At 49.6% G+C, this 25,363-nt stretch overlaps 1 protein-coding gene across 1 annotated transcript in view; it reads right to left on the reverse strand.

Moving 5' to 3' along the window:
- Positions 1-9,055: 9,055 nt before the first annotated feature.
- RXRA (retinoid X receptor alpha) overlaps positions 9,056-25,363 on the reverse strand; it is a 157,413-nt gene continuing 141,105 nt past the window's right edge. Inside the window, exons 7-10 of the mRNA XM_064171014.1 lie at positions 21,009-21,141; positions 19,038-19,129; positions 16,934-17,039; positions 9,056-12,015 (exon numbers count right to left, since the gene is read on the reverse strand). Coding sequence (XP_064027084.1) covers positions 11,868-12,015; positions 16,934-17,039; positions 19,038-19,129; positions 21,009-21,141 — 479 coding nt within the window. The 3' untranslated portion in view covers positions 9,056-11,867. The remainder of the gene's footprint in view (positions 12,016-16,933; positions 17,040-19,037; positions 19,130-21,008; positions 21,142-25,363) is intronic.

Here is a 25,363-nt window from a genome sequence, read left to right on the forward strand (position 1 = left end):
CATCTCTGTCAGCACTGGGGATGCACAGACATGAAATGGCCAGCCTGGTGCCACTGAGCAAGAGGCATTTCCAGGAGACAGCCCTCTTCCTCTCCTCTCCCTCTTCCTCTCCTCTCCCTCTTCACCTCCTCTCTCCTCTCCTCTCCTCTCCTCTCCTCTCCTCTCCTCTCCTCTCCTCTCCTCTCCTCTCCTCTCCTCTCCTCTCCTCTCCTCTCCTCTCCTCTCCTCTCCTCTCCTCTCCTCTCCTCTCCTCTCCTCTCCTCTCCTCTCCTCTCCTCTCCTCTCCTCTCCTCTCCTCTCCTCTCCTCTCCTCTCCTCTCCTCTCCTCTCCCATCCCACCCGACGTTTTGCAGGGGAAGACGAAGTCCCCTCCTGACTCCACACCTCCACCAGCTCCAGGTTTAAGGAACCCTGGTACAGGGAAGCTCCTGACAAAGCAGGGATCTCTGGAGCCCTCTGTGTGTGCCATCCCCGAGCTCCACATCTCCGTGCCGCTCCCGGGGCAAGGGCGAATCCTGCGCAGAGCCAGCCCCGAGACACAACAAAAGCCCTAAGCCATTGCGTGTGAGAGAGCTTTAACTGCAGCACAACCACCCTCTGCTATCAGGGAATCAGGACAGGAGTCAAAACAGGCACTTTGATCCCTGCAGAAGCTGGAGAAACAGCAATGAGTTGGCCAAGGTACAAACCTCCTCCTCCCTTCCCGGCAGTAAAGGAAGGGGACCAAAGCCTTGCCCCAGAGCTGGGTTTGGGGAGGGAGGGGGGGGCTGGGGGAAAACCTTCTTGGGATTAAGGTGTGTGGGGGGGTTGGACACAGCAACAAGCACAGCAGAAATCACTCACAAGAGGGAAAAAAGAAAAGTAGGAAGATTCAGTAGCCAGCTTGGCTTTGACTTCTTGCTGTTATTAGCATCTTTATATATAGAAGCAACCCCAATTTTATAGAGGATAGAAGCAAATATAGAAGCCAAGTGTGGGTTTGGAGCCAGCGAGCAGCAGGAACCCAGCCAGCCCCTAGGGCCAGGACAAGCATCCCAGCAAGCTCCCCCCTCCCCCATGGATCTTGGCTCCTTCCAGCCTGAGAGATGAGAGAGGAAAGAAAAAACCCAACAATAACAACCCAAACCCCAAACCAAACAACAACAAAAAACACCCCAAACCCAACAACCAAGCCTCAGGAAGGGAGGTCAATATTTACTCTCCAAACACAAACTGCTGCCTGGAGGTTAACAAGACACAGAACCACCCTTTGCCAGCCTGGTTGCTCCCAATCCCTGGGGTATCCTTAAGCTGAGCTAGGGTGGGGTGCACCAGTAGGGCCAGCCTCACTTTTGGGGAGCAGCAGGTTGGTGATGAGATGTCTAAAACACCTCCCCCCCCCACACACACACACACTCCATACCCCTTTGCCCTCCACCAGCCACCTCCCAGGGCGTCCCAAATGAACCAATCCATTGTGGCCAAGTAGCCAAGAGCCAAATCGTCGCTAACCGAATTGAGACTCTGATTTTTCCTGCTCTGTTTGCCCAGCTCTGAGGCAGCCAGGGGAGGATTTATCTGCTCTGTAAACCCAACAGCAAGTTCGAGCTTGTTTGTACCTGGCAACAAACCCAGGTTAAGCTAAGGCCAGCGCTAACGGCTCCTGTTCCCCAGCTGGCTGCACTGGAGCTCCCCAGCACCTCCCCATGCAGCAATGATCCTGCAGCCAGACACCCATGGGATTCCAGGAGGGATGAGGAGGGGGACTCTGCAGCCTGGAGAAGAGAAGGCTTGGAGGAGACCTTGGAGTGGCCTTCCAGGATCTGAAGGGGGCTCCAGGAAGGCTGGAGAGGGACTATTGACAAGGTCTGGGAATGGCAGGAGGAGGAATGAGTTTGAAGTGGCAGAGGGGAGATTGAAAGTGGATGTTAGGAAGAAGTTGCTTGCAGTGAGATTGGTGAGACACTGGCACAGGTTGAGGGTGCTGAGACACTGGCACAGGTTGAGGGTGCTGAGACACTGGCACAGGTTGAGGGTGCTGAGACACTGGCACAGGTTGAGGGTGGTGAGACACTGGCACAGGTTGCCCAGGGAGGTTGTGGAGCACAGAATTTTTTCTTCCTCTTTTTCATTATGTCTTTTTTTTTCCCATTATTTCTTCTTATTTTTTCATTATTTCTTCTTTTTTCCCATTAGTTCTTCTTTTTCTTTCCATTATTTCTTCCTTTTTTTATTATTTCTTCTTTTTTCATTCTTTTTTTTCCCATTACTTCTTTTTCTTTCCATTTTTTCTTCTTTTTCATTATTTCTTCCTTTTCTTTCCAATATTTCTCCTTTTTATTTCCATTATTTCTTCCTTGTTTTCAGTTTTTCTTCCTTTTTTCATTGTCTTCTTTTTTCCTATTATTTCTATTTTTATTATTTCTTTTTTATTACTATTTCTTCCTTTTCCCCCATTATTTCTTCTTCTTTTTTTTCCCATTATTTCTTCTTTTTCTTTCCATTATTTCTTCTATTATTTCTTCCTTTTCTTTCCAGTATTTCTCCTTTATTATTATCTCTTCCTTTTTTTTTCCATTAGTTGTTCTTTTTATTTCCATTATTTCTTCCTTTTTTTCATTATTTCTTCTTTTTTCATTCTTTTTTCCCCATTACTTCTTTTTCTTTCCATTGTTTCTTCTTTTTCATTATTTCTTCCTTTTCTTTCCAATATTTCTCCTTTTAATTTCCATTATTTCTTCCTTGTTTTCATTTTTTCTTCCTTTTTTCATTGTCTTCTTTTTTTCCATTATTTCTATTATTCAGTATTTCTTTTTTATTACTATTTCTTCCTTTTCCATTATTTCTTCTTTTTTTTCCATTATTTCTTCTTTTTTTTCCATTATTTCTTCTTTTTCTTTCCATTTCTTCTTTTTTATTATTTCTTCCTTTTCTTTCCAATATTTCTCCTTTATTATTATTTCTTCCTTTTTTAAAATTATTTCTTCTTTTTCTTTCCATTGTCTCTTCTTTTTTTAATTATTATTTCTTCCTTTCCCCCATTATTTCTTCTTCTTTTTTTTCCATTATTTCTTCTTTTTTTTCTTTTTTAAATTATTTCTTTTTCTTTCCACTATTTCTTCTTTTTTTGTTATTTCTTCTTTTTTATTATCTCTTCCTTTTCTTTCCAATTTCTCCTTTTCCTTCCAATATTTCTTTTTTCATTATTTCTTTTTCTTTCCATTATTTCTTCATTTTTATTATTTCTTCCTTTTCTTTCCAATATTTCTTCCTTTTTTTATTATTTCTATTATTATTTCTTCCCTTTCCCCATTATTTCTTCTTTTTTTCATTATTTCCTCCATTTTTCCATTATTTCTTCTTTTTCTTTCCAGTGTTTCTTCCTTTTTTTTCATTATTTCTTTTCCTTTCCATCATTTCTTCTTTTTTATTATTTCTTCCTTTTCTTTCCAATATTTCTTCCTTTTTTTCATTATTTCTATTATTATTTCTTCCCTTTCCCCATTATTTCTTCTTTTTTTCATTATTTCCTCCATTTTTCCATTATTTCTTCTTTTTCTTTCCAGTGTTTCTTCCTTTTTTTTCATTATTTCTTTTCCTTTCCATCATTTCTTCTTTTTTATTATTTCTTCCTTTTCTTTCCAATATTTCTTCCTTTTTTTCATTATTTCTATTATTATTTCTTCCCTTTCCCCATTATTTCTTCTTTTTTTCATTATTTCCTCCATTTTTCCATTATTTCTTCTTTTTCTTTCCAGTGTTTCTTCCTTTTTTTTCATTATTTCTTTTCCTTTCCATCATTTCTTCTTTTTTATTATTTCTTTCTTTTCTTTCCATTATTTCTTCTTTTTCTTTCCATTATTTCTTCTCTTTCCATCATTTCTTCCCTTTTTTCATTATGTCTTCTATTTCCTCATTATTTCTTCTTTATTTTTTTCATTCTTTCTCCTTTTTTCCCCCCCTTTATTTCCCCCCCTCCCCCAATTCTGCTACAATCATCAAAATATGGCATTTCCAGCAGCAATTTTCTCTTTCTCTCTCTCTTTTCTTGTTTTCTCTCTCCATTTTGGTTGTTTTTTACAGTGGACAATAATACAGGGCAGTGATTTCACAGTAAAACAGGCCTGCAGGAACACCAGATACATGTGACAAAGACACCCCCACCCCACTCCCAACCCAACCCAACCTCTCCCTCATCTTCCTCTTAACCCACCAAAAAAAAATGGTTTTGGGAAGTTGGAGGGGGGGAAAAAAGAGGGGGGGGAAAACCAAACAACAAACCAAAAGCAAATAAAAATGCTCATTCCAAATAAAAATGATCTTAAAAGAGGCTCCATAGGAAGCCTTTAAAACAGCCCAAAGTCTCTCTCTCTCTCTCCCCTCCAGATTCCCCGTCCCTGTGGCTCATTTTCTTCCAGAAAGAAAGAGGAAGAAAAACAAACAAACAAAAAAAAATTCCAAACCCCTCAAGCAAAACAACAAAACCAAACCCAAATAATAGAGAAAGTTTATAACAATCTCTGGAGGAGAAACAAAACCAAACCCAGAAAGCAAAGAACAAAAAATAGCCAAGAATACAGAAAGGAGAAAAATCCCATTTGTACAAAAATAGATTTTTAACTTTATTGAGGCTTTAGAGGTTTTTTTTTTCTTTTTTTATTTTTTTTTTTTTTTTATTCTGTCATTCTGAATTTTAATGTTTGGGGTTTTTGTGTCTGTTTGTGTCTGTCTGATTGCTTTTAATCTCTGCATCCCATAGCCAAGGCATCCATCGCTAAGTGTTGGGAATTGCTAAAGCTATTTAGAGTTGGATTGGGTGTTTTTATTAACTCAAAACCACCTCTTGCTTGAAATTTATATGGGAAAAAAAAAGGAGAAAAAAAAAGGGAAAAAAAAAGAAGGAGGAAAAAATGAAAAATAAAAAAAATGAAGGGAAAAAAAAAGAATCAAAAACAAGAAGAAAAATCAAGAGGGAAAAAAAGAGAAGAAAAAAATAGGAGGAAAAGAAAAAGTGAGACAAAAAAAGAGAAGAGAGTCAAACCCAAGAAGAAAAATAAAGAGGAAAAAAAAGAAGAAGAAAAATAGGAGAAAAAAAAAAGAAAAAGAAAAAAATGAAGGGGGAAAAAAGAGTCAAAAACAAGAAGAAAAATCAAGAGAAGAAAAATAGAAGAAAAAATTAGGAGGAAAAGAAAATGAAAAAAATAAGGAAAAAAAAGAATCAAAATCAAGAAGAAAAATAGAGGGGAAAAAAAGAAGGAAAAAATAGGAGAAAAAAATAAAAAGAAAAGAAAGAAATGAAGGGGAAAAAAAAAAACAAGAAGGAAAATCAAGATAAAAAAAGAGAAGAAAAATTAGGAGGAAAAGAAAATGAAAAAAATAAGGGAAAAAAAGAGAATCAAAATCAAGAAGAAAAATAGAGGGAAAAAAAAAGAAGAAAAAACTAGGAGAAAAATGAAAAAAAGAAGAAAAAAAGAGAATAAAAACCAAGAAGAAAAATCAAGAGAGGGAAAAAAAAAAAAAGAAAAAACTAGGAGAAAAAAATAAGAAAATAAGAAAAAAAAAGTATCAAAACCAAAAAGAAAAATTAAGAGAAAATAAAAAAAAGAAGAGAAAAAAAGGAGAGGGGAAAAAAAAAACACCCAAGAAAAATGAGATTAAAATTAAAAAGTAAATAAGAAGGAAAAAAAGATACTAAGAAAAAAATGGAAGAAAATAAAAAAGAAGGCAAAAATTAAAAGAAAAAAGAACAAGAAGAAAAAATGGAAAAGGAAGAAAAAATGAAAAGAAAAAATTAAAAAGAATAAGAAGAAAAAAATGAAAAGAAAAAAGAAAATAACAAGAAGAAAAAAATAAAAGGTAAAAGAAGAAAAAAGCAAAAAAAGAACAAGAAAAATGAAAAAAAAAGAAAAGCTAAAAAGAAAAGAAAAAAGAACAAGAAAAAATGAAAATAAAAAAAGAAGAAGAAAAGAAAAAATAACAAGAAGTAAAAAAAAAGGAATAAGAAAAAGTGAAAAGAAGAAAGAAAAGAACAAAAGGAAAAAAAAGAAAGAACAAGAAGGAAAAAATGAAAAGAAAAAAGAAGTAAAAAAAGAAAATAACAAGGAGGAAAAAAATGAAAATAACAAGAAGGAAAACAAAAGAAAAAATAAAAAGAGTAAGAAGAAAAAAAAGATAATTAAAAAAAATCAACATAATAAAAAAAGCAATAAAAAGCCAAAAAGAAAGAAGGAAAAAAAAAAGGCATCTGAAAATAGATGCAGTTCCTTTGTTTTGAGGAATAAAGATGCAGGTTTGGCATCTGCCAGGTTGGAAAGGGTTTGGGACACGATGGACTTTGCTTACAAGAAGCAACAATGACAACAGCAACAAAATAAAGAAAAGGAAAGAGAACCAAAACTTAAAAAGAAACAAAATTAAGATAATGATCATTAAAATGAACCAAAAAAAAAGAGAAAAGAAAGAATTGAAGCAAAAAAGAAGCCCAGGAGAAGTCTGCAACTGCCACGGTTAGAATCTCTGTACATGTGAGTGAGGCTACCTATAGTGGCCATATCTACAGTACATACAATGTACATGCACACAGAGGGAGCTGCCAAGAGCAGGGCCACTGATGGGGACAGCATCAGCTCTTGAGCCACCAGCTCCAACCCTTTCCCTGCCCAGCAGCTGAACCCCACCAGGGATGCTCCAGTGCTTGGCCCCAGTGAACTCCGGGGTTGGGGTGAGGATGGGCAAATGCTGGTGAAGCCACTGGGGAGCTCAGGGCATGCTGCAAGCTCCTTACACCCACTGGTGCTGGGAGGATGTTTGTGAAGCCACTGAGGAGCCCAGGGCATGCTGCAAGCTCCTTACACCCATTGGTGCTGGGAGGATGTTTGTGAAGCCACTGGGGAGCCCAGGGCATGCTGCAAGCTCCTTACACCCATTGGTGCTGGGAGGATGTTTCTGAAGCCACTGGGGAGCTCAGGGCATGCTGCAAGTTCCTTGCACCCATTGGTGCTGGGAGGATGTTTGTGAAGCCACTGGGGAGCTCAGGGCATGCTGCAAGCTCACTACACCCATTGGTGCTGGGAGGATGTTTGTGAAGCCACTGGGCAGCTCAGGGCATGCTGCAAGCTCCTTACAACCACTGGTGCTGGGCAAATGAAGATCTTTCACTCATAGCTCCACATCTTGACTCCCACCCAGCAGCAGTGTTCAGCTCTTGGGTCTGGATGGACACTCAGGAAGCTTGGTGTGAGCTCCTGACACCTATGGGTGCTGGGAGGATGCCTGTGAAGCCAGCAGGGAGCTCAGAGGATGATGCAAGCTCCTTACACCCACTGGTGCTGGGAGGATGTTTGTGAGACCACCAGGGAGCTCAGGGCATACTGCAAGCTCCTTACATCAACAGGTGATGGGAAGATGCTTGTGAAGCCACCAGGGAGCTCAGAGGATGCTGCAAGCTCCTTACACCTATTGGTGCTGGGAAGATGCTTGTGAAGCCACCAGGGAGCTTAGAGGAAGCTGCAAGCTCCTTATACCCATATGTGATGGTGGGGATGAAGGTCTTTTACTCACAGCTCCACAACTTGGCTCCCACCCAGCAGCAGTGCTCAGCTCCTGGGTGCAGAGGGATGCTCAGGAAGCTTGCTGTGAGCTCTACACCCACAGATACTGGGCAGATGAAGGTCCTTTGCCCTGAGCTCCACATCTTGGCTCCCACCTGGCAGCAGTGCTCAGCTCTTTAGGTGTGGATGGATGCCCAGGAAGCTTCAGCATCCTCCAAAGGTGTCCCACATGGGCACGCTGGGTTCAGCTGGGGTTGAGTTGGAGCTTGGGGGAGAAGGCAAAGAAGAGCATCCAGGGTGGCAGGCAGCTGGCTGAAAAGCTGATGTTTGTGCTATCTTTAGACAATTAAAGATTGTCCCAGCAATAAAACAAAAGGGAAAGGAACCCACAACATAAAAAAAAGGATAAACATCATAATGAAGAAAAAGAATCACCCTAATCAAACCAGAGTGTTGCAGGAGTACTAAGACCTGCTTAAATCCAAGTCCTACCCCTCTAACAAATAATGTGCCTCCTTTTACCCTCTTTGACCCATCTCTCCCCTCTTCAAATGAGCATTTTGAGAAGCAGTTGTGATGAGGACCCCAAAAACCAAACCCAAACCATAAAGTTAAAATAGTCCAAAGTGTAGAAGAACTGAAAGAGTCAAAGTCATGCTTTAAGGCTGCTGTGGCAGATGTGACTGGATGCACAAAAGCTCTTTTTACCCCTTCAGCTGAGGAGGGTTGGGCTGGTGATGTTGGAGGTGTGGGGAGGGTTGGGCTGGGCTCTAGGGGTCTGCTGGCATCCTGAAATCCCCAATGTGGCTGCCACAGGACATGAGAAGAGCTCTGTTGAAAGCTGAGCTGCAGCAAGGTGGAGGTTCCCTCCACACCCTGCCCAAAGCTGAAAGCCCAGGGCAGTGCTCAGCCTTTCACCAAATCCCTCAGCTCAGGGAATGGATTGAGGATCCAGCAGGGAAACTGAGGCATGGAGCCCAAGCAGCCTGCCTGAGAGCAGCTGGACCTCAGAGTCTTGCCCTCTGCACCATGCTACTTCTTGGGGCCATCTCCTTTGTTTGTGGCATTCCATTTCATTCAGGTTTTTATGAGGTGAGATGGGATGGGATGGGCTGGGATGAAGTGGGACAATGGGATGGCCATGAGATGGATGGAATGGAGTAAGATGGCATCATGGCATGGCATGAGATGGTGACAGAGCATGGCATAGGACTGCACGAGATGGATGGGACTGGGAGGTGTCCCTGCCTATTTGGGGGGGTGGAACTGGATGATCTTTGAGTACCTTTCTAACCTAAACCATTCTATGATTCTATGAATGAGATAGGATGAGGATGGGATGGGATGGGATGGGATGGGATGGGATGGGATGGGATGGGATGGGATGGGATGGGATGGGAGCTCCTGCACTGCAGCCTATCAGTGCCCAGGGCTGCAGCTCACCAGCCCACAGCCCTTCCAAGCCACCACAGCTCAACACTCAGCACCAAGCAGCCTCTTCCAAGCCATCAATCAGGAAAAAGTGCTTCCACCCAACAGAGGACATCAGATTTATTCCAGTGCACTCTCCATCAACTCTCCCCCAAGCCACCCTCCTCTTCTCCAGCAAGTGAGCTCCAGGCTCCTTCCCAAGGGGGGCTTCCAGTTGCCTGTGGGCTGCTTCGGCTCTGGGTTGAGCTCCAGGTTGCTGGGAGCGAACAAGCAACCTCCCTGCAAGCCCCCTACCTCCTGTGCCAGGCTGAGGCTGGCAAGGAACAGGCTGCTCGTGTTTACTGGCAGCCTTTGCAGATTTCATCTCTCCTGCCTCGTGTTCTTGGCAAAATCTTGCAGGGTGAAGCTGTTTAATAATATTTTCGGCGGCGTGCAGGCTGCTGGGGAAACACAGCCAAAACAGTTCCCTGCCTCGGTGCATTTGCCACTTCAGGCCAGCCTAAGGGGAAGTGCTGACCTGAAATCCTCAGTCCCTCCCTCCCCCACCCCCTTTTCTGTAGCAGTGAGGTGGCCTGGTTCAGTGCAAGGGGATGGAGATGGGCACGGGAGCTGCCGAGCAGGGTGGCGATGAGCTGGTGAGAACTCTGTCCCTTCCAAAAGTGAGGTTTGGAGAGGGGTAGGCATGGGCCATCGACCTTGGTGATACTGTGATACTGTGATACTGTGACCTCCAGGCACAAAGGAGGTGGCTGAAGAGCCAGCTACGAACCCACTCGTGAGGAGCAAGGAGAGGAATCCCATCAGGACCTGTTTGAAAGCACAGAAGGCAACAAAGTGCTGGCCCCCAGGCAACTGCAGGCACCCACCCCACGGTGTGTTCAGGACAGTCCATCCTGCCAAGGGGGGACAAACCCCTCCCCACAGCCCTCACTCCTCCCTCTGCTCTTTCTCCAACTCCTCTTCTGTTTTTTTGGTAGGGCTCTGGAGACAGCTGATGAGGGTGAGGTGGGAAGCTGAAGGGGAAACATTCCCTGATCTCATCTCCCTGGAGATTCCCATCCCACGGAGAGTGAGCACATTCCTGGGACTCTGTCCCAAATCCCCAAAGGCCTCTCCATCTCCCTGCTGTCTATCCCCAGGCTCAAGGAAAGGACCATGCTAAGGCCAAGGTGCTTTAGGTGCTCTCAGCATCCCAGTTAGGGCAGGGAAGGAGGTGCACACTCTCCACACGGGCAGGGGGTGCTGCCACATCACCCCACCCAGCCAGGACCTCTCAGCCTCCACATCCCTGCTCAGAGCAGGAGATTCACAGGCAGGGGGGAACCCTGCTCTTGCTTTACCACTCATTAAAAGCCACAATTACCAAGCCTGGCCAAGCACTCCCACTAATTGTTGCCTTGCAGTGCTTTGCACGGCAGTTGCTGAATCAACAGGAGCAGGCTCCGGGGCGAGCAGAAAACCTCATGTGAGGAGAGGGCTTGTTGGCCCCACTGGTACCCAGGGCTGTTGTGTGCACACCATGCAGGTGCTGAGACCATCGAGCCCACTCCAGCAACTGGAAATGCTCCTCCAGCCTCCAGGTCAGGATCAAGAACCAAGAAGGAGCCACTGCTGGAAGCTGGAAGTGAAGCCAGCAGCTTGCACTGCTCCAGCGCTGGAAGCAGAAGCAGGCTCTGGAGGATCAGCTGGGCCAAGCCTCATGAGCAGGACCATACTGGGATGCTGGATGCAGTGCTGAGGGCAGGGGTCCCCAGTAAGACCCTGCAAAGTGGAGGGAGGGCCACGTTGAGTCCCTGGCAGCCTTAAAGCAAGCTCCAGCTGGCTCGTGTCCACGCAGGCAGCTCCACAGCAGGCGCAGGAGGCATCTTGGGGAAGAGCAGCGATGCCCCAGCTGCCCAAAGAGCATCTTCCAGGTTCTGCTGCCCCTCTCTGCAGGGAGGGTGAGGCAGTGCCCCAGCATCCCGTGCCACCAATCACCTCCTTATTGGCGGGGCAGGGGGGTGGTGGTGTGGTGTGGGTGGGATTCAGGTCCATCCCAAATCCTCTGCTTGGAATGGAAAGGAGAAGGCTCTGCACAGCCAGGGGTGACTCACTGGTGGGGCACGGGCTGGGTGGTGGCCTCTCCCTCCAGGATGGAACTACCCAGACTACTGAGAACAGTTAGAAACCAAAAATAGAATTATTTGTTTTTGTTTTGTTTTGGTTTTTTTTTCCTTGCTTTTTCTCTTTTCTTTTTTTTTTTATCCTCTTTTTTTTTGTGTGTGTGTGAGAGGTTTTTTCTTTTTTTTTTTTCTCTTCCTTTCTTCTCTTGTTTCACAAAAAATAACCAAACAAATCTCCATCCTCTTGAAAATGGCCAGCTGCAAATCCAGCGAGTTCCAACCACTCCCCAGCAGCTTGTCCAAACCCCCACACACTGCCCCAAGGGCTTAGGACCATCCCTTGGGCTCCCCACCCCACCCTCCCCCTCCCCACCAAAAAAAAAACCCAACAAGGTGGGGATGTAGATGTGTGGGTGGGTGGGGAGGGTGATGCCAAGCCCAACCAGCAGCTCACCCCAAACCTGATGGCAGGGCAGGGGGGGCTGGGGCAGGCAGGGGGCAAGCTCTCTCCGCTCCCACTTGTCTACATCTAGCGCAGGGAACCAGCGAGCAGGTCTTGAGATGCAGCAGTGACAGCAAACTGGACAAGGGTGAAGGCGACGAGGGGGGGAGGGGGGTGAGGATGGCACGGGGTTGGGAGGGGTGGGGGAGGTCGCCCCTCGCCGGGTGGTGCCCTCCAGCACTGGGGAGAGAAGAAAGGAGGGATGGGGCTGGGGGTGGGCAGCAGAGGAAAGCAGAGGGAGGGCTTCCCCTCCCCCTTCCGTGAGCCCCCGGCCGGGCGAGGGACTGACCCAGCAGCAGTTCCCTAAGTCATTTGGTGAGGTGCTTCCAGCATTTCCATCAGGAAGGTGTCGATGGGTGTGTCACCTATTAGCTTGAAGAAGAAGAGGTGCTCCAGGCATTTCAGGCCGATGGACCGCAGGGCTGGGAGGCGCAGCAAGAGCTTTGCAAACCTGGGAGGTGAGAGACAGGACACAGGTCAGTGCTCCCCTCCCTGCCACGCACACTCCTTCCCCCCAGCCTCCAAAGCGTCTGTGGCTGCTCCTGCTCAGAAGGGCTTTTGCTACAGCCAGAGCTGTGCAGAGAAACCACAGGGTCCCTTCGGTTGGAGAAGACCTTAAGGTCACCAAGTCCAACCACTTTGGAGCTCCAGCTACAAAACCATGGCCCCTGGCACCACATCTCTGCAGCTTTAAACACCCCCCAGGCACAGGGATTTAGTCACCTCCCTGGGCAGCCTGTGCCAGTCTTTGAGAGCTCTTTCAGTCAAGAAGTTCCCTCTAATCACACAAGGAACCAGGTGGGAAAAGACCTCTGAGATCAGGGAGTCCAACCTAGCAGCTAACACCTTCTCATTAGCTAACCCATGGCACTGAGTGCCTCATGCAGCCTCCTCTTGAACACCTCCAGGCACAAAGACTCCACCACCTCCCCGGGCAGCCCATTCCAATGCCAATCACTCTTTCCATGAAGAACTTCTTCCTGCAGCCTGAACCTGCCCTGGCACAGCTTGAGGCTGTGTCCTCTTGCTCTGTCCCTGGCAGAGGAGATCAACCCCCCCCACCCCCGGGCTACAACTTCTTTTCAGGTAGTTTATATCCAAACCTAAACCTCCTCTGGTGCCACCTGAGAGGCCCTTGGCTCAGCAGTGCCCCTTTCCCTGCAGGCAGGCACTGGGCACCTCTCAGGCAGCTCCAACCAGCCAGCACTTGGGCTGCTGAGCCCAAGTTGCAGGAAGCCAACTGGCAGCCAGGCTGGAGGCACTTTGGGGGTGATCCAATGGAAGGAGATGCAAAAGCTGGCAGAAGTGCTACAAGCAAGCCGGGACACAGGGTCCTTCCCTTCCCCCTGCCCAATGTGGGGCTCTCAGGAGCCCCAAGCAGAACAAAAGCTCTTTCTCTCCTGCCTGGCCTGCCCAGTGGAGACACTTGTCAGGTCACACCTTGCATGATGGCTTCACAGCCAGGCAGGGGAGAGCCAGGGGGGCTGGGGAGAGCTGACAGCTGGCTGTGGGGAAGCAGACCAGCCCAAGGGCCAACCAGTCACACTGGGAAAGGGCTGCTGCGTGCTGCACTCTGAGGGCACCGGGAGGCAGTGGAGCCAGAAGAGAGCCACCAGCTCCTCGGAGGGTGCTGTGGAAGCAGCCCCATGGTATCCTCACCCTGCTTACCCACGCCCCAGGGTGCGGGCAGCAAGCCCAGGAGCCGTGGGATGGATGTTTTAAACTGGGGGAAAGGCCTTGCAGTGGTCAGCAGCAGGTTTGTTTGGTTTTCCTGCTGCACAATCGGGGCTTGAACATCAGCAAAGGCTGAAGGAACCCAGGGAGTAGGGGACTGTCTAGAAAACAGAGAGAGAGAGACACACACAGAGCACAGGCACACAGCTATTTCACATGCACACTCTCTTCTCTCTCCCTGTTGGCTTTATTTTCTTCTGCTGAGCTGGCGAGAATGGTGGGAGCCCAGCCAGGAAAAACAAATCAGTCCCTACCATCCCATTCAGGAAGTTTCACTTTAAACCAAACCAGATGATGGCTCCAGCCCTTGGATGTGTTTAACTGTGAGATAACCAGCCTGCAGCAGGGCAGAGAGCAGCCCCCGACTGCCCCACGGCTGCTGCGTGTGGCACGTAGGCACCTGGCAGGGGGGCTGGGGCAGGGCAGCGTGGGTGGGCTCTTCCCAGCAATGCCTCCAGCCACCTGGGTGCTGCAGGGAAGCTCCCTGTTGGTGTTGGCACTGTGCTCTCAAGCTCGGGATGGCTGAGGACTGGGCTGAAGGGACCTTCAAAAGTCATCTAGTCCAACCCCCTCTGCAGTAATCCTAATGCTCTGGGGAAGAGGAATCAGCCTGAGAGTTGGTCTCACAAACCAGCCCTGCTCTGGGCACTGCATCCCCTTCCTCACTGCAAAGTCAAACACACTCAGTGCTGCCTTCAGCCCCAGAGGCTGCCGTCGGCCCCAGTGGTTATCTTCAATCCCAGTGGTTACCTTCACCCCCAATGCTGCCTTCACCCTCAGTGGTACCTTCAGCCCCAGTGGTACCTTCCACCCCAATGCTACCTTCATCCCCAGTCTCAGTGATAACCTTCAACCTCAATGCTGCTTTCTATCTCAGTGGTGCCTTCAACCCCAATGCTACCTTCACCCTCAGTGGTACCTTCAGCCCCAGTGGTACCTTCAACCCCAATGCTGCTTTCACCCTCAGTGGTGCCTTCAACCCCAATGATGCCTTCACCCTCAGTGGTACCTTCAGCCCCAGTGGTACCTTCAAACCCCAATGCTGTCTTCACCCCCAGTGGTACCTTCAGCCTCAGTGATACCAATGCTGCTTTCACCCCCAGTGGTACCTTCAGTCTCAGTGATACCAATGCTGCTTTCACCCCCAGTGGTACCTTCAGTCTCAGTGATACCAATGCTGCTTTCACCCCCAGTGGTACCTTCAGTCTCAGTGATACCAATGCTGCTTTCACCCCCAGTGGTACCTTCAGTCTCAGTGATACCTTCAACCCCAATGTTGCTTTCACCCTCAGTGGTACCTTCAGCCCCAGTGGTACCTTCAACTCCAATGCTGTCTTCAGTCTCAGTGATACCTTCAACCCCAATGCTGCTTTCATCCTCAGTGGTACCTTCAACCCCAATGCTGCCTTCAACCTACCTCTCCCTGCCACGTGCCAGCCATGAACACCCAAGAAACCCCTCAATGGAGCATCTGTTTTAATCTGCCAGCACACTGGTACCCAAGGGGAGGGGAAAAACAAGTCCAACATTACATCTCAATGTATTACAGTCTTGAGCTGTGCCAGGGGAGGTCTAGGCTGGATGTCAGGAGGAAGTTCCTGGCAGAGAGAGTGATTGGCATTGGAATGGGCTGCCCAGGGAGGTGGTGGAGTGGCTGTGGCTGGAGGTGTTGAAGCCAAGGCTGGCTGGGGCACTTAGTGCCATGGTCTGGTTGGTTGGGCAGGGCTGGGTGCTAGGTTGGGCTGGCTGAGCTTGGAGCTCTCTTCCAACTTGGTTAATTCTATTCTATCTATTCTATTCTATCCTATCCTACCCTATCCTATTCCATCCTATCCTACCCTACCCTATCCTATCCTACCCTATTCTATCCTATTCTATTCTATCCTATCCTACCCTACCCTATTCTCTCCTACCCTAACTTATTCTATCCTATCTTACTCTACTCTATCCTATCCTATTCTATCTTACCCTACCCTATCCTATTCTATCCTGTCCTACCCTATCCTAGGGCATGATCATAAAGCCAGAGACCCATTTTGATTGGAAGAGCCCTTTAAGACCACCGAGTCCAGAACTGCCAGATCACCACTAAACCATGGCCCTCAGCACCACATCTCCACAGCTCTGAAACCTTTCCAGGGCTGGGGACTCCACCACTGCCTTGGGCAGCCTGATCCAGGGTTTGACAACCCTTTGGAGGGGGCAAAGTGCTGTGCCCACCGCATCCACTGCTGCAGAAACCATCCTTTCTTCCACTCCACCCTCCAGCCAGGCAAACCTGGGAATGCAGGTGAGATGCAAATCCCAGTTGCTGGGACTGGTTTTTCCCAACATTCCCAGCTCAGCAGCAGTGTGCACCAGCAGCAGCTCCCAGTGCTTTGCTTGGCTGCTCAAAGGGCTGTCAGTCACTCAACTGGCAGTTGCCAGCTTCAGGCTGTAACTGGGAAAATGCGCCCACTCAGCTCTGGAACAGTCCAGGAAAGCATTCCTAATTCCCCCTCCCATTCCCAGCTGGATTGGGGGAGGAGGGGAGGGGAGAAAAGAGCATCAATTGAGGCTTTCACTTCCCAGCAATGATGCTCATCTGCCACCGAAAATTAACTCCGTGTGTGTCTTGTTTGTGCTGTGGTTTGCTGGCCGTGGTTGCCAGAGGGGAAATGATACCCCCTGCCCCCAGCTGCTCAGCCCACTGCTCAGCCCATGCCACAGGGGGCTCCCTGGGGCTCCTCAGGGCTCCCTGCAGCTCCTCAGGGCTCCTCCAGGTTCCTTAGGGCTCCTCAGGGCAGCTCTTTGGGGTTCCTTGGGATAATACTGGGCTCCTCTGAGCTCCTTAGGGCTTTCTGGGGCTCCTCAGGGCAGCTCTTTGGGGCTCCTTGGGATAATATAGGGCTCCTCTGAGCTACTTGGGGCTTCCTGGTGCCTTCTGGAGCTCCTTGGGGCCCCTTAGGGCTCCTCAGGGCTCCTCCAGGTTCCTTAGGGTTCCTCAGGGCAGCTCTTTGGGGCTCCTCGTGATAATATAAGGGTCCTCTGAGCTACTTGGGGCTTTCTGGGGCTCCTCAGGGCAGCTCTTTGGGGTTCCTTGGGATAATATAGGGCTCCTCTGAGCTCCTTGGGGCTTCTTGGTGCCTTCTGGAGCTCCTTAGGGCTCCTCAGGGCAGCTCTTTGGAGTTCCTTGGGATAATAAAGGACTCCTCTGAGCTCCTTGGGGCTTCCTGGTGCCTTCTGGAGCTCCATGGGGCCCCTTAGGGCTCCTCAGGGCTCCTCCAGGTTCCTTAGGGTTCCTCAGGGCAGCTCTTTGGGGCTCCTTGGGATAATATAAGGCTACTCTGAGCTCCTTAGGGCTTTCTGGGGCTCCTTAGAACAGCTCTTTGGGATCCCTGGGATAATATAGGGCTCCTCTGAGCAACTTGGGGCTTCTTGGTGCCTTCTGGGGCTCCTTAGGGCAGCTCTTTGGAATTCCTTGGGATAATAAAGGACTCCTCTGAGCTCCTTGGGGCTTCTTGGTGCCTTCTGGGGCTCCTTGGGGCTCCTCAGAGCAGCTCTTTGGGGCACCTTGGGATACTATAAAACTCCTCTGAGCTCCTTGGGGCTTCCTGGGGCTTTGTGGGGCTCCCAGGAGAAGAGCAGAGGCTCACCTGCCAGGCTGGTCAGGGTATTTGTGTTTGCAGTATGCCTCTAGGGACGCGTACACCTTCTCCCGCAGCGCCTCCACCTCAGCTGGGTTGGAGAGACCTTTGGAGTCTGAAAGGCAACAAAAGAACCATCAACCAAAAAGCCATTTTCCAAACATCCCTCCCAGTCTTCCCCCACCCCCCAAGGCTTTCCAGGTAGGCAAGGACCTCCCTGTCCACTCCATCAGCCCTCTCCATCCCTTCCCAGCACCACCAAAGCAGGGCACGGTGTGGGTGCAGGGTACCTAACACCCCTCTTGGGGAGCATCCAAGCCCTGAGAGGTTCACTAGATCCATCATACCCCAAACCTCAACAGTTTGGGCTCATTCCATTGGTCACAGACCTCGATTTAAAGGGTTTCATTTCCCCTCAGGTGCTGAGCTTGTGAGATTTCTCCCTCCAGCACAGGCTAAGTGGAAAGCCTCAGGGCAGCTCCCTCCTGACCTGGTTTTGGTAGTAGGTGAAAGGGACACTCAAACTATCAATATCCCCAAGCACAGGCACCACAGGAACTTCTCCAGATTCTCTTTCTTTTGCCATAAATGGCTCATCCCAAATTACACACAATAAATTACTGCTGGTTGCAAGTAGTGAAGGGGAGAGGAGAGGGGAGGGAAGAAAAGCCAAGCAGAAAAACAAATCTAAGAAGGAGCAATAAACTCTGGCCTGGCTTTGGTGGGAAAGGCCAGAGAGAGAGCTGAGCTTGGGCACAAACCATGCTCCTGTGAGAGCAGGGAAGGCAAAGGGTGGCTGCAGATGTGGAGGTCTGACCTTGGCCTGAGCAGCTCTAAAATCTAGAGAACCCCTTCAATATTGCTGCACAGGCTGGGGGGGCTCCTTCCTGCTGCAGCAAGGTTTTGCTGCCTGAAACACCAGAGACAACTCCTGGCACTGAACCACCTTCTTCTTCATCTTCTCTTGGGCAGCTGGGGCCAAGAAGGGGATGCAAGTGGTGTGAAACCTCCTGGAGTCTGTAAAACTAAGCAAGCTGCAGACCAAAAAATGAAGTTCTTGTGTATTTTATGAGCATGTTTGATGCCTTTTGCCCTCTCCAGGTCTGTTTTTTTTTCCCCAGAAGCACAGTTAATAAAAGTCTTTGGATGGTGAGGTCAGGAAAGAGAGGACCACAAGCTCCAGGCTCCAGGTTTGCTCTAAGCCATACTCTGGGACTGCTAAATGATTTTTTTTGCTCTTGTTCAGAGACAACAGCCTGAAGCAGCTCAGCTTTGCTTTTTACAGGGTTGGCTGAAGCACTGTCAATAGGAAAGCCCAAAGCCCCTCAAGCTCAGCAGAGAACTGAGCTCATCAGCAGGAGTCAGCTTCCCAAGCAGCATTTTCCACCTCCTCGGGTGATGGCAGCCAAGTCCTGGCCAAGGCTGAGCCCTGCAGGGAGCTGTATTTTGGACCATGAAACTGTGCAAAGGAGTTGTTCAGTCTGGAGAGGAGAAGGCTTCCAGGTGACCTTATTGCGACCTTGCAGGATCCTAAGGGGGCTACAAAAAAGCTGGGGAGGGATTTGTTAGCCTCTCAGGGAGTGATAGGGCTGGGGGCAATGGAGCAAAGCTGGAAATGGGGAGAGTGAGAGTGGATGTGAGGAAGAAGTTCTTCAGCATGAGGGTGGTGAGAGCCTGGAAGGGGTTGCCCAAGGAGGCAATGGAAGCCTCATCCCTGGAGGTGTCTAAGGTCAGGCTGGATGAGGCTGTGGGCAAGCTGATCTAGTGTGAGGTGTCCCTGGGCACGGCAGGGGGCTGGAACTGGTTGCTCCTCGTGGTGCCTTCCAGCCCTGACTGACTCTGTGAAAATACCTCCTGAAAAGGGAGGCTTAGAGAACAACCCTGGGCAGGGACCAGACCCACCTCTGACCTGCAAAGGACACGCTGGAAGGCAGCAGAGGCACTGAGCAGCACTTAGGCTGACTTCCATTCTTGCCTCTCCTCCTTCTTGCCCTGTCCTCAGGGGGTTAGGTGCCCCTGGTTGTTTTCAAGGGAGCTTTACTAGGTGAGCAAAGGAGCCAGCAGGACACAACATCAGGCAGGAGAGGAGTGGAGAGAAGGTAAGAGCATGTACCAGGGTTGAAGAGGACAATGGCTCGCAGGCAGCCTAGCTCTGTCTTGTCCATCTGCATGTCTCGCATTTTTGACACCAGTTCTGTCAGTACTCTGCAAAGGACACACAAATCACAGGCAATCAGCAGTCAGAAGGTAGGGGTAGGGAAGGGGAAACCACCACCCAGGTGTTAGCTCCAGTGCAGGGATGATGAAGGGCCATGGGACACTGCTTTGCTCAGCCCAGCTCGAAGATATGCCCTCATTTTCCTCCTGTATCAAAAAATAGCTCATTAGGAACATCAAGAGCTCCTGTGGGGTGCAGGAGGCAGCAGAAAGAATTGGCTCTGTGCATTCATTCAGCAAGAGGAAGGCTTTGGGCACCTGAGAAAGCTGCCTAAAAATAACAAAGCACTACAAAGCAAAACCCCTGCACAAACACAACCCAACAGGTACCTAAAAGCAATTTCCTCTGCTGGTAGTTTTTATGGCTCCCTCTGCTCCTCCTGCAGGTGCTGCTCTCGAAATGATTTTCCCACTGATTGCTCTGTTTGGAGCCTGTTAGATCCTGCACCTAAACCATGATCTTGCACTTTGTGACCTCATAGGAAGCCAAATGATGTCACCCAGGTGCAAAGGACAACTTTCTCTCCAAGCTAACCACAAACCACCACACCAAGCCCAAAGAAAGAGGTGATTTGGTTTCAATGAAGTCACCTCCAGATGAGGCTGGGGCAGAGGAATGAGAGATTTCAGTGGTGCCCGGAGCCACACTGTGTGTCAAAGCCCCCTGAGATGTCTGGTTTGAAAACACTTTCCCCAAAGCAGGAGATTAAAGAGCCCTGGGGATCCCCATGTGGAAGCTGCTGGGTATTTTGGGGGCTTTTTCATCATGCAAATAAAATCACGGCTTGGTCCAATTAGAGATGAAAAGGAGGAAAGGAGCAGCCTCCTCGTAACATTAGAAGGCATCTGGAGCCCATGAAAGGGGGCTTTGATTTGCCCTTTCCCTGGCTATTTTGGGCTGTGGGTTTCTGCAGGTTTAAGAGGAAGGGAATTCATGTCCTGCAGTAAGGGCTAGGATGTTTCCATGCACGTGGTGTGATGGACATGCCTCAGCCCAGGCTCCTCCAGCCGTGAGCCCAACACGTCTCCATCCAGCACCTCAAGTAGGTGGCAATGAGGGTGACAGGAGAGAGGTCAGTGTAGAGACAAAGAGTTGGGGAAGGCTAGACAAGGTGGCTTGAGGTGTGTTACCATCCATCATCCATCCATGCCTCCATCCATCCCCCATTCACATCCATCTTCATCCATCTACCCATCCATCCTCCATCTTCCATTCATCCTCCATCCATCCATCTTCCATCCATCCTCGAGCATACATCTACCCATCCATCCTCCATCCATCCATCACCCATCTTCCATTCATCCTCTATCCATCCATCCATCCATCCATCCATCCATCCATCCATCCATCCATCCATCTATCTTCCATCCATCCTTGAGCATACATCTACCCATCCATCCTCAGTCCATCCATCCATCCATCCATTCCCCATCTTCCATTCATCCTCCATCCATCCATCCATCTTCCATCCATCCTTGAGCATACATCTACCCATCCATCCTCCATCCATCCATCTCCCATCCTCCATCCATTTATCACCCATTTTCCATCCATCATCCATCCAACTATCACCATCCATCTTCCATCCTCCATCCATCCACCCATCACCCATCCATCTACCCATCCATCCATCACCCATCTTCCATTCATCCTCCATCCATCCTCCATCCTTCCATCCATTCATCTACCCACCCATCCATCTTTCATCCATCATCCAACCTCCATCCATCATCCCATCACCCATCCATCTACCTATCCATCCATCTTCCATCCACCCATCCTCCATCCATCCCCCATCCTCCATCCATCCATCCTCCATTCTGCATCCACCCAGCCCCTGCCCCCAGCCTCCCTGCCCGTGCCCACCTGTCGAAGATGGCTCCGACGCCAGCGCTGTGGGCGCTGTTCCGGTGCACGTGGAGCCCAGTGGCCAGCAGGATCCCATCCTTCACGGCTATGGAGCGGTGGGAGAAGGAGGCAATTAGGAGCTCATTCCACCCTGGGGAGGAGAAAAGAACCAGGTTAGAGCCAAGGAATGCTAAGGGAGGTTTGGGACTCAGTGATGCCACCTCCCTGGTGCTTAGAAAGAGAGGAGGAGGTCACTCGAGAGCCACTTTTGCTTCAGTAACGTGGCTGGGAGTGGGAAGGGAGTCAGGAGCCAATCCTGTCATGGATGTCAAGGGAAGGGGAAGAAAGTGTTAAGGAGCAAATGTCCTACAAATATAACAGTAGTAAGGGAAGCAGCTTCCTCCATGAACCTTGCAGGCACCAGAGCAAACACCTCCCTGGAGGTGCTCAAGACCAGGCTGGCTGAGGCCTCGAGCAGCCAAGCCTAGGTGAGAGATGTCCCTGCCCATGGTGGGCAGGTTGGATGATGGCTGATCTCTCTGCCCTGCTTCTCTCACCATGAACCTCTCAGTGAGTGTGGAGCTCTACATTCCCCTTCTGACCTCCCACTCCCTGCCTCTGAGCAATTAAACAACCTCTTAAAGCTTTCTATCAGCTAATTGGGTTCATTGTCAAGCCATAATGAGGCACAAAAGTTCATTCACCATTATTCTGTGTAAACTGGGACCATGGGAACTCTGGCTTGCAGGTTGCTGCTTCTGTTGGTGCTCAAGGATATGATGGAGTAGCAGCCCTGGTGGAGTTAATCATAGAATCGTTAAGGTTGGAAAAGGCCTCTAAGATCACTGAGCCCAACCTTCAACCTAACACCTCCATGACCACTAAACCATGTCCCCAGGTGCCATGGCCACACACTTCTCAAACACCTCCAAGGATAGGGACTCCCTGAGCAGGCTGTTCCAATCCCTGCACCAAAGTGTTCCTCATCTCCAGCCTAAACCTCTCCTGGCACACAATTTCAGGCCATTTCCTCTCCTAACCTGGTACTAGGGAGGAGAGAACAACTCCCACCTCACCTCAGCCTCCTTTCAGGGAGCTGTGGAGAGCAATGAGGTCTCCTCCCAGCCTCCTCTTCTCCAGACTTTATTCCCTCAGCTGCTCCTCCCCAGCCCTGTTCTTCAGACCTTTCACCAGCTTCATTGCCTCAACAACTTGTGGCCAGGAGGGGCAATGCCATTCTGGGGTGGATTGGAAGGGCTGCGGTTAGTAGGTCGAGAGAGGTTCTCTGCCCCTCTACTCTGCCCTGCTGAGGCCACATCTGCAGTGCTGTGTCCAGTTCTGGGCCTCCCAGTTCAAGAGGGACACAGAACTGCTGGAGAGAGTCCAGCACAGAGATGCTGAAGGGAGTGGAACAGCTCTGTTAGGAGCAGAGCCTGAGGGAGCTGGGGCTGTGCTGCTGGGAGAGAGGAGACTGAGAGGGGACCTCAGCAGTGGTTATCAATGTGGGCAGATGAGTGGCAGGAGGCTGCAGCCAGGCTCTGCTAGGGGATGCCAGTGCCAGCACAAGGGGCAATGGTGGAAGCTGAGGCAGAGGAAGCTTCGTTTAGACAGAAGGAGGAATTTTTCCCACTGTGAGGGTGACAGAGCCTGGCACAGGCTGCCCAGGGGAGCTGTGGAGTCTCCCTCTCTGGAGATATTCAAACCCTGCCTGGATGTGTTCCTGTGTGATCTGCTCTGGGTGCTGCTGCTTTGGCAGGGGGGTTGGACTGGATGAACTTTGCAGGTCCCTTCCAGCCCCTGACATTCTGGGACGCTGTGTAGAACTGTTGGGAAATTTGCAGGGTGAACATTTGGGTGACTTTCAGCCAGGAACAATATCTTCAGTACCACAAGATGAGCTCTTCTGCAACACTTCCACCATGTGGCTCATTTACCCAGCCTGAAAACATCCTGGGCTGCAGCACAGCTTGGCAAGGTGCAGAACCATCAGGACATTTGATGTTATTTTCTTTCCCCAGGCTGGAACAGTGACACAACAACAACAACAACAACATCATCATCCTTCAGCTCCTCTCCTGCCAGCCAAGCTTGTCTTTTCTCCCTGGCTGGAAGAAATACAAGGTCCATGTGTGCTGTATTTACCTGCTCTTGCAGGGGATGGGTTGTGCCATCAGAAATGTTGACAAGGAATAAAGTTCACTCTTTCCTAAGTGGCCACAGGATGTTTCCACCCCTCTCACAGGAACATTTATTTGGCTATTTACTGGGCGAGACCTGGCACTTGCAGAGGAATTGCAACACTGTGAAACCCAAGGAGGATGGAGGAGAAGACATGGAAGTGCACCAGGAGCCTGCAGCAACTCTGCCCTGTGCTTCTAGGGCACCTCTCCAGACCCCACCTGGAGTACTGCATCCAGCTCTGGAGCCCCTGGGACAAGAGGGATGTGGAGATGCTGGAGTGTGTCCAGAGCAGGGCCAGGAGGATGCTCAGAGGCTGCAGCAGCTCTGCTGTGAGCACAGCCTGAAAGAGTTGGGGCTGTGCAGGCTGGAGCAGAGGAGGCTCCTAGGGGACCTTCTTGTGGCCTTCCAGCATCTGAAGGGGGCTACAAAGAAGCTGGGGAAGGACTTTTGAGGCTGTGAGGGAGTGTCAGGAGTGGGGGGAATGGAGCAAAGGTGGAGGTGGGGAGAGTGAGGCTGGAGGTGAGGAGGAAGTTGTTGAGCAAGAGAGTGGTGAGAGGCTGGAATGGGTTGCCCAGGGAGGTGGTTGAGGCCCCATGGCTGGAGGTGTTTGAGGCCAGGCTGGCTGAGGCTGTGTGCAGCCTGCTCTAGGGTAGGGTGTCCCTGGGCATGGCAGGGGGGTTGGAACTGGCTGCTCCTTGTGGTGCCTTCCAACCCTGACTGATTCCATCATTCTCTCTCAGAGCCAGACCCACACAGAGGTGCAGCTGGTGCCTCCTGCCAGCCATCACACACAGACCCACAGCAGCTCAACACACAACCTCCTCATGCAGCTCCAACCAAAGCTGGCTCACAATGTCCCTTCATGGCTTTCACAGCTCTGCTGGCACCCAAGACCCATGGCTCTGCACAGCCCCAGGGGTGCCCAATCCAGCCTCCAGCTTGCCACGAATACAATGAAGTAATGAGGTTCCCAGATGCCACCAACATCTCTGCTGGGCTTATTCCAGCTAAGGAGTGATGGATTAATCAGCATCCTCCAGCTGAATGACTCCCATTTAGAGCTGGGATGTTTTAGCTCAAAGGAGGAACCTATTTCTCCCTAATGCATCCTCAAAGAGCTGTTGAGATAAAGAGGCAAGGGAAAATTAGGAATGATGACAAGCAGGAAATCTGAGCTGGAGATCAAACAAGTCTCCCCAAAGAGTTCTGCACTTCAACCCAAGCTCTGGAGAAGCAGAGCAGATATGTTTGACTCTTGGGACTCCCTGATGGTGGCTGCAGGCTGTGGGGATGCTTTGGGGTGGGGGAGGGCACCTGGCAGCACAGTAACCATCTTGTTAATCCATCTCAGCACCAGCTTTGCCCACCAGCCCTCTAGAAGGAAGTGCAGCTGCAGAGATGTGGTGCTCAGCACCCTTGGTAGAGATGCTGAAGGTTGAAGGAGGTTCTCCTGCCCCTCTACTCTGCCCTAGTGAGGCCTCATCTGGAATACTGGGTCCAGTTCTGGGCTCTCCAGTTCAAGAGAGAAAGGGAACTGCTGGAGAGAGCCTAGAGGAGGTTACAAAGCTACTGAAGGACCTGGAGCAGCTCTGTGAGGAGCAAAGGCTGAGAGCCTGCAGAAGAGGAGCCTCAGAGGGGAGCTGAGCAATGCTCAGCAAGAGCTAAAGGGTAGGGGGCAGGAATCCTGTCAGTAATCTCCAGTGACAGGACATGAGCAATGAGCACAAACTGGAACCCAGGAGGTTCCACTTGAGCAGGTGGAGAAAGTTCTTTGGTGTGAAGGTTCTGGAGGCCTGGAGCAGGCTGCCCAGAGAGGTTGTGGAGCCTACTTCTTTGGAGAGCTTCCAATCCCCATGTGGGCATTGTGATCGTGGGCAAGCTGCTGGGAGTGCCCTGCTTTAGCAGGGGGGATGGACTGGATGATCTCCAGAGGTCCTTTCCAACCCCCACACCATTTAGTGATCCTGAGAAAACATCAGGTTTTGGTCCTGCCTCAGCCAGAGCCAGCTTGGGAACAAGGAAACCCAGGGCAAACAGGCTTAAAAAGTTTGGTTTCCTTCTCTTCCAAACATCTCAGGGAGGGAAGATTTTTACATGATGCAGGATGAGAGCAAAGCTGCTGCCAGCCCACCCAGCCCTGCTCCTCCACAGCTGCGTGCTCCACTTAATTCTGCCTCCAAGGATGCATGACT

Source organism: Pogoniulus pusillus, chromosome 35 (genome assembly GCF_015220805.1).
Source record: "Pogoniulus pusillus isolate bPogPus1 chromosome 35, bPogPus1.pri, whole genome shotgun sequence".
Lineage (NCBI taxonomy): Eukaryota > Metazoa > Chordata > Aves > Piciformes > Lybiidae > Pogoniulus > Pogoniulus pusillus.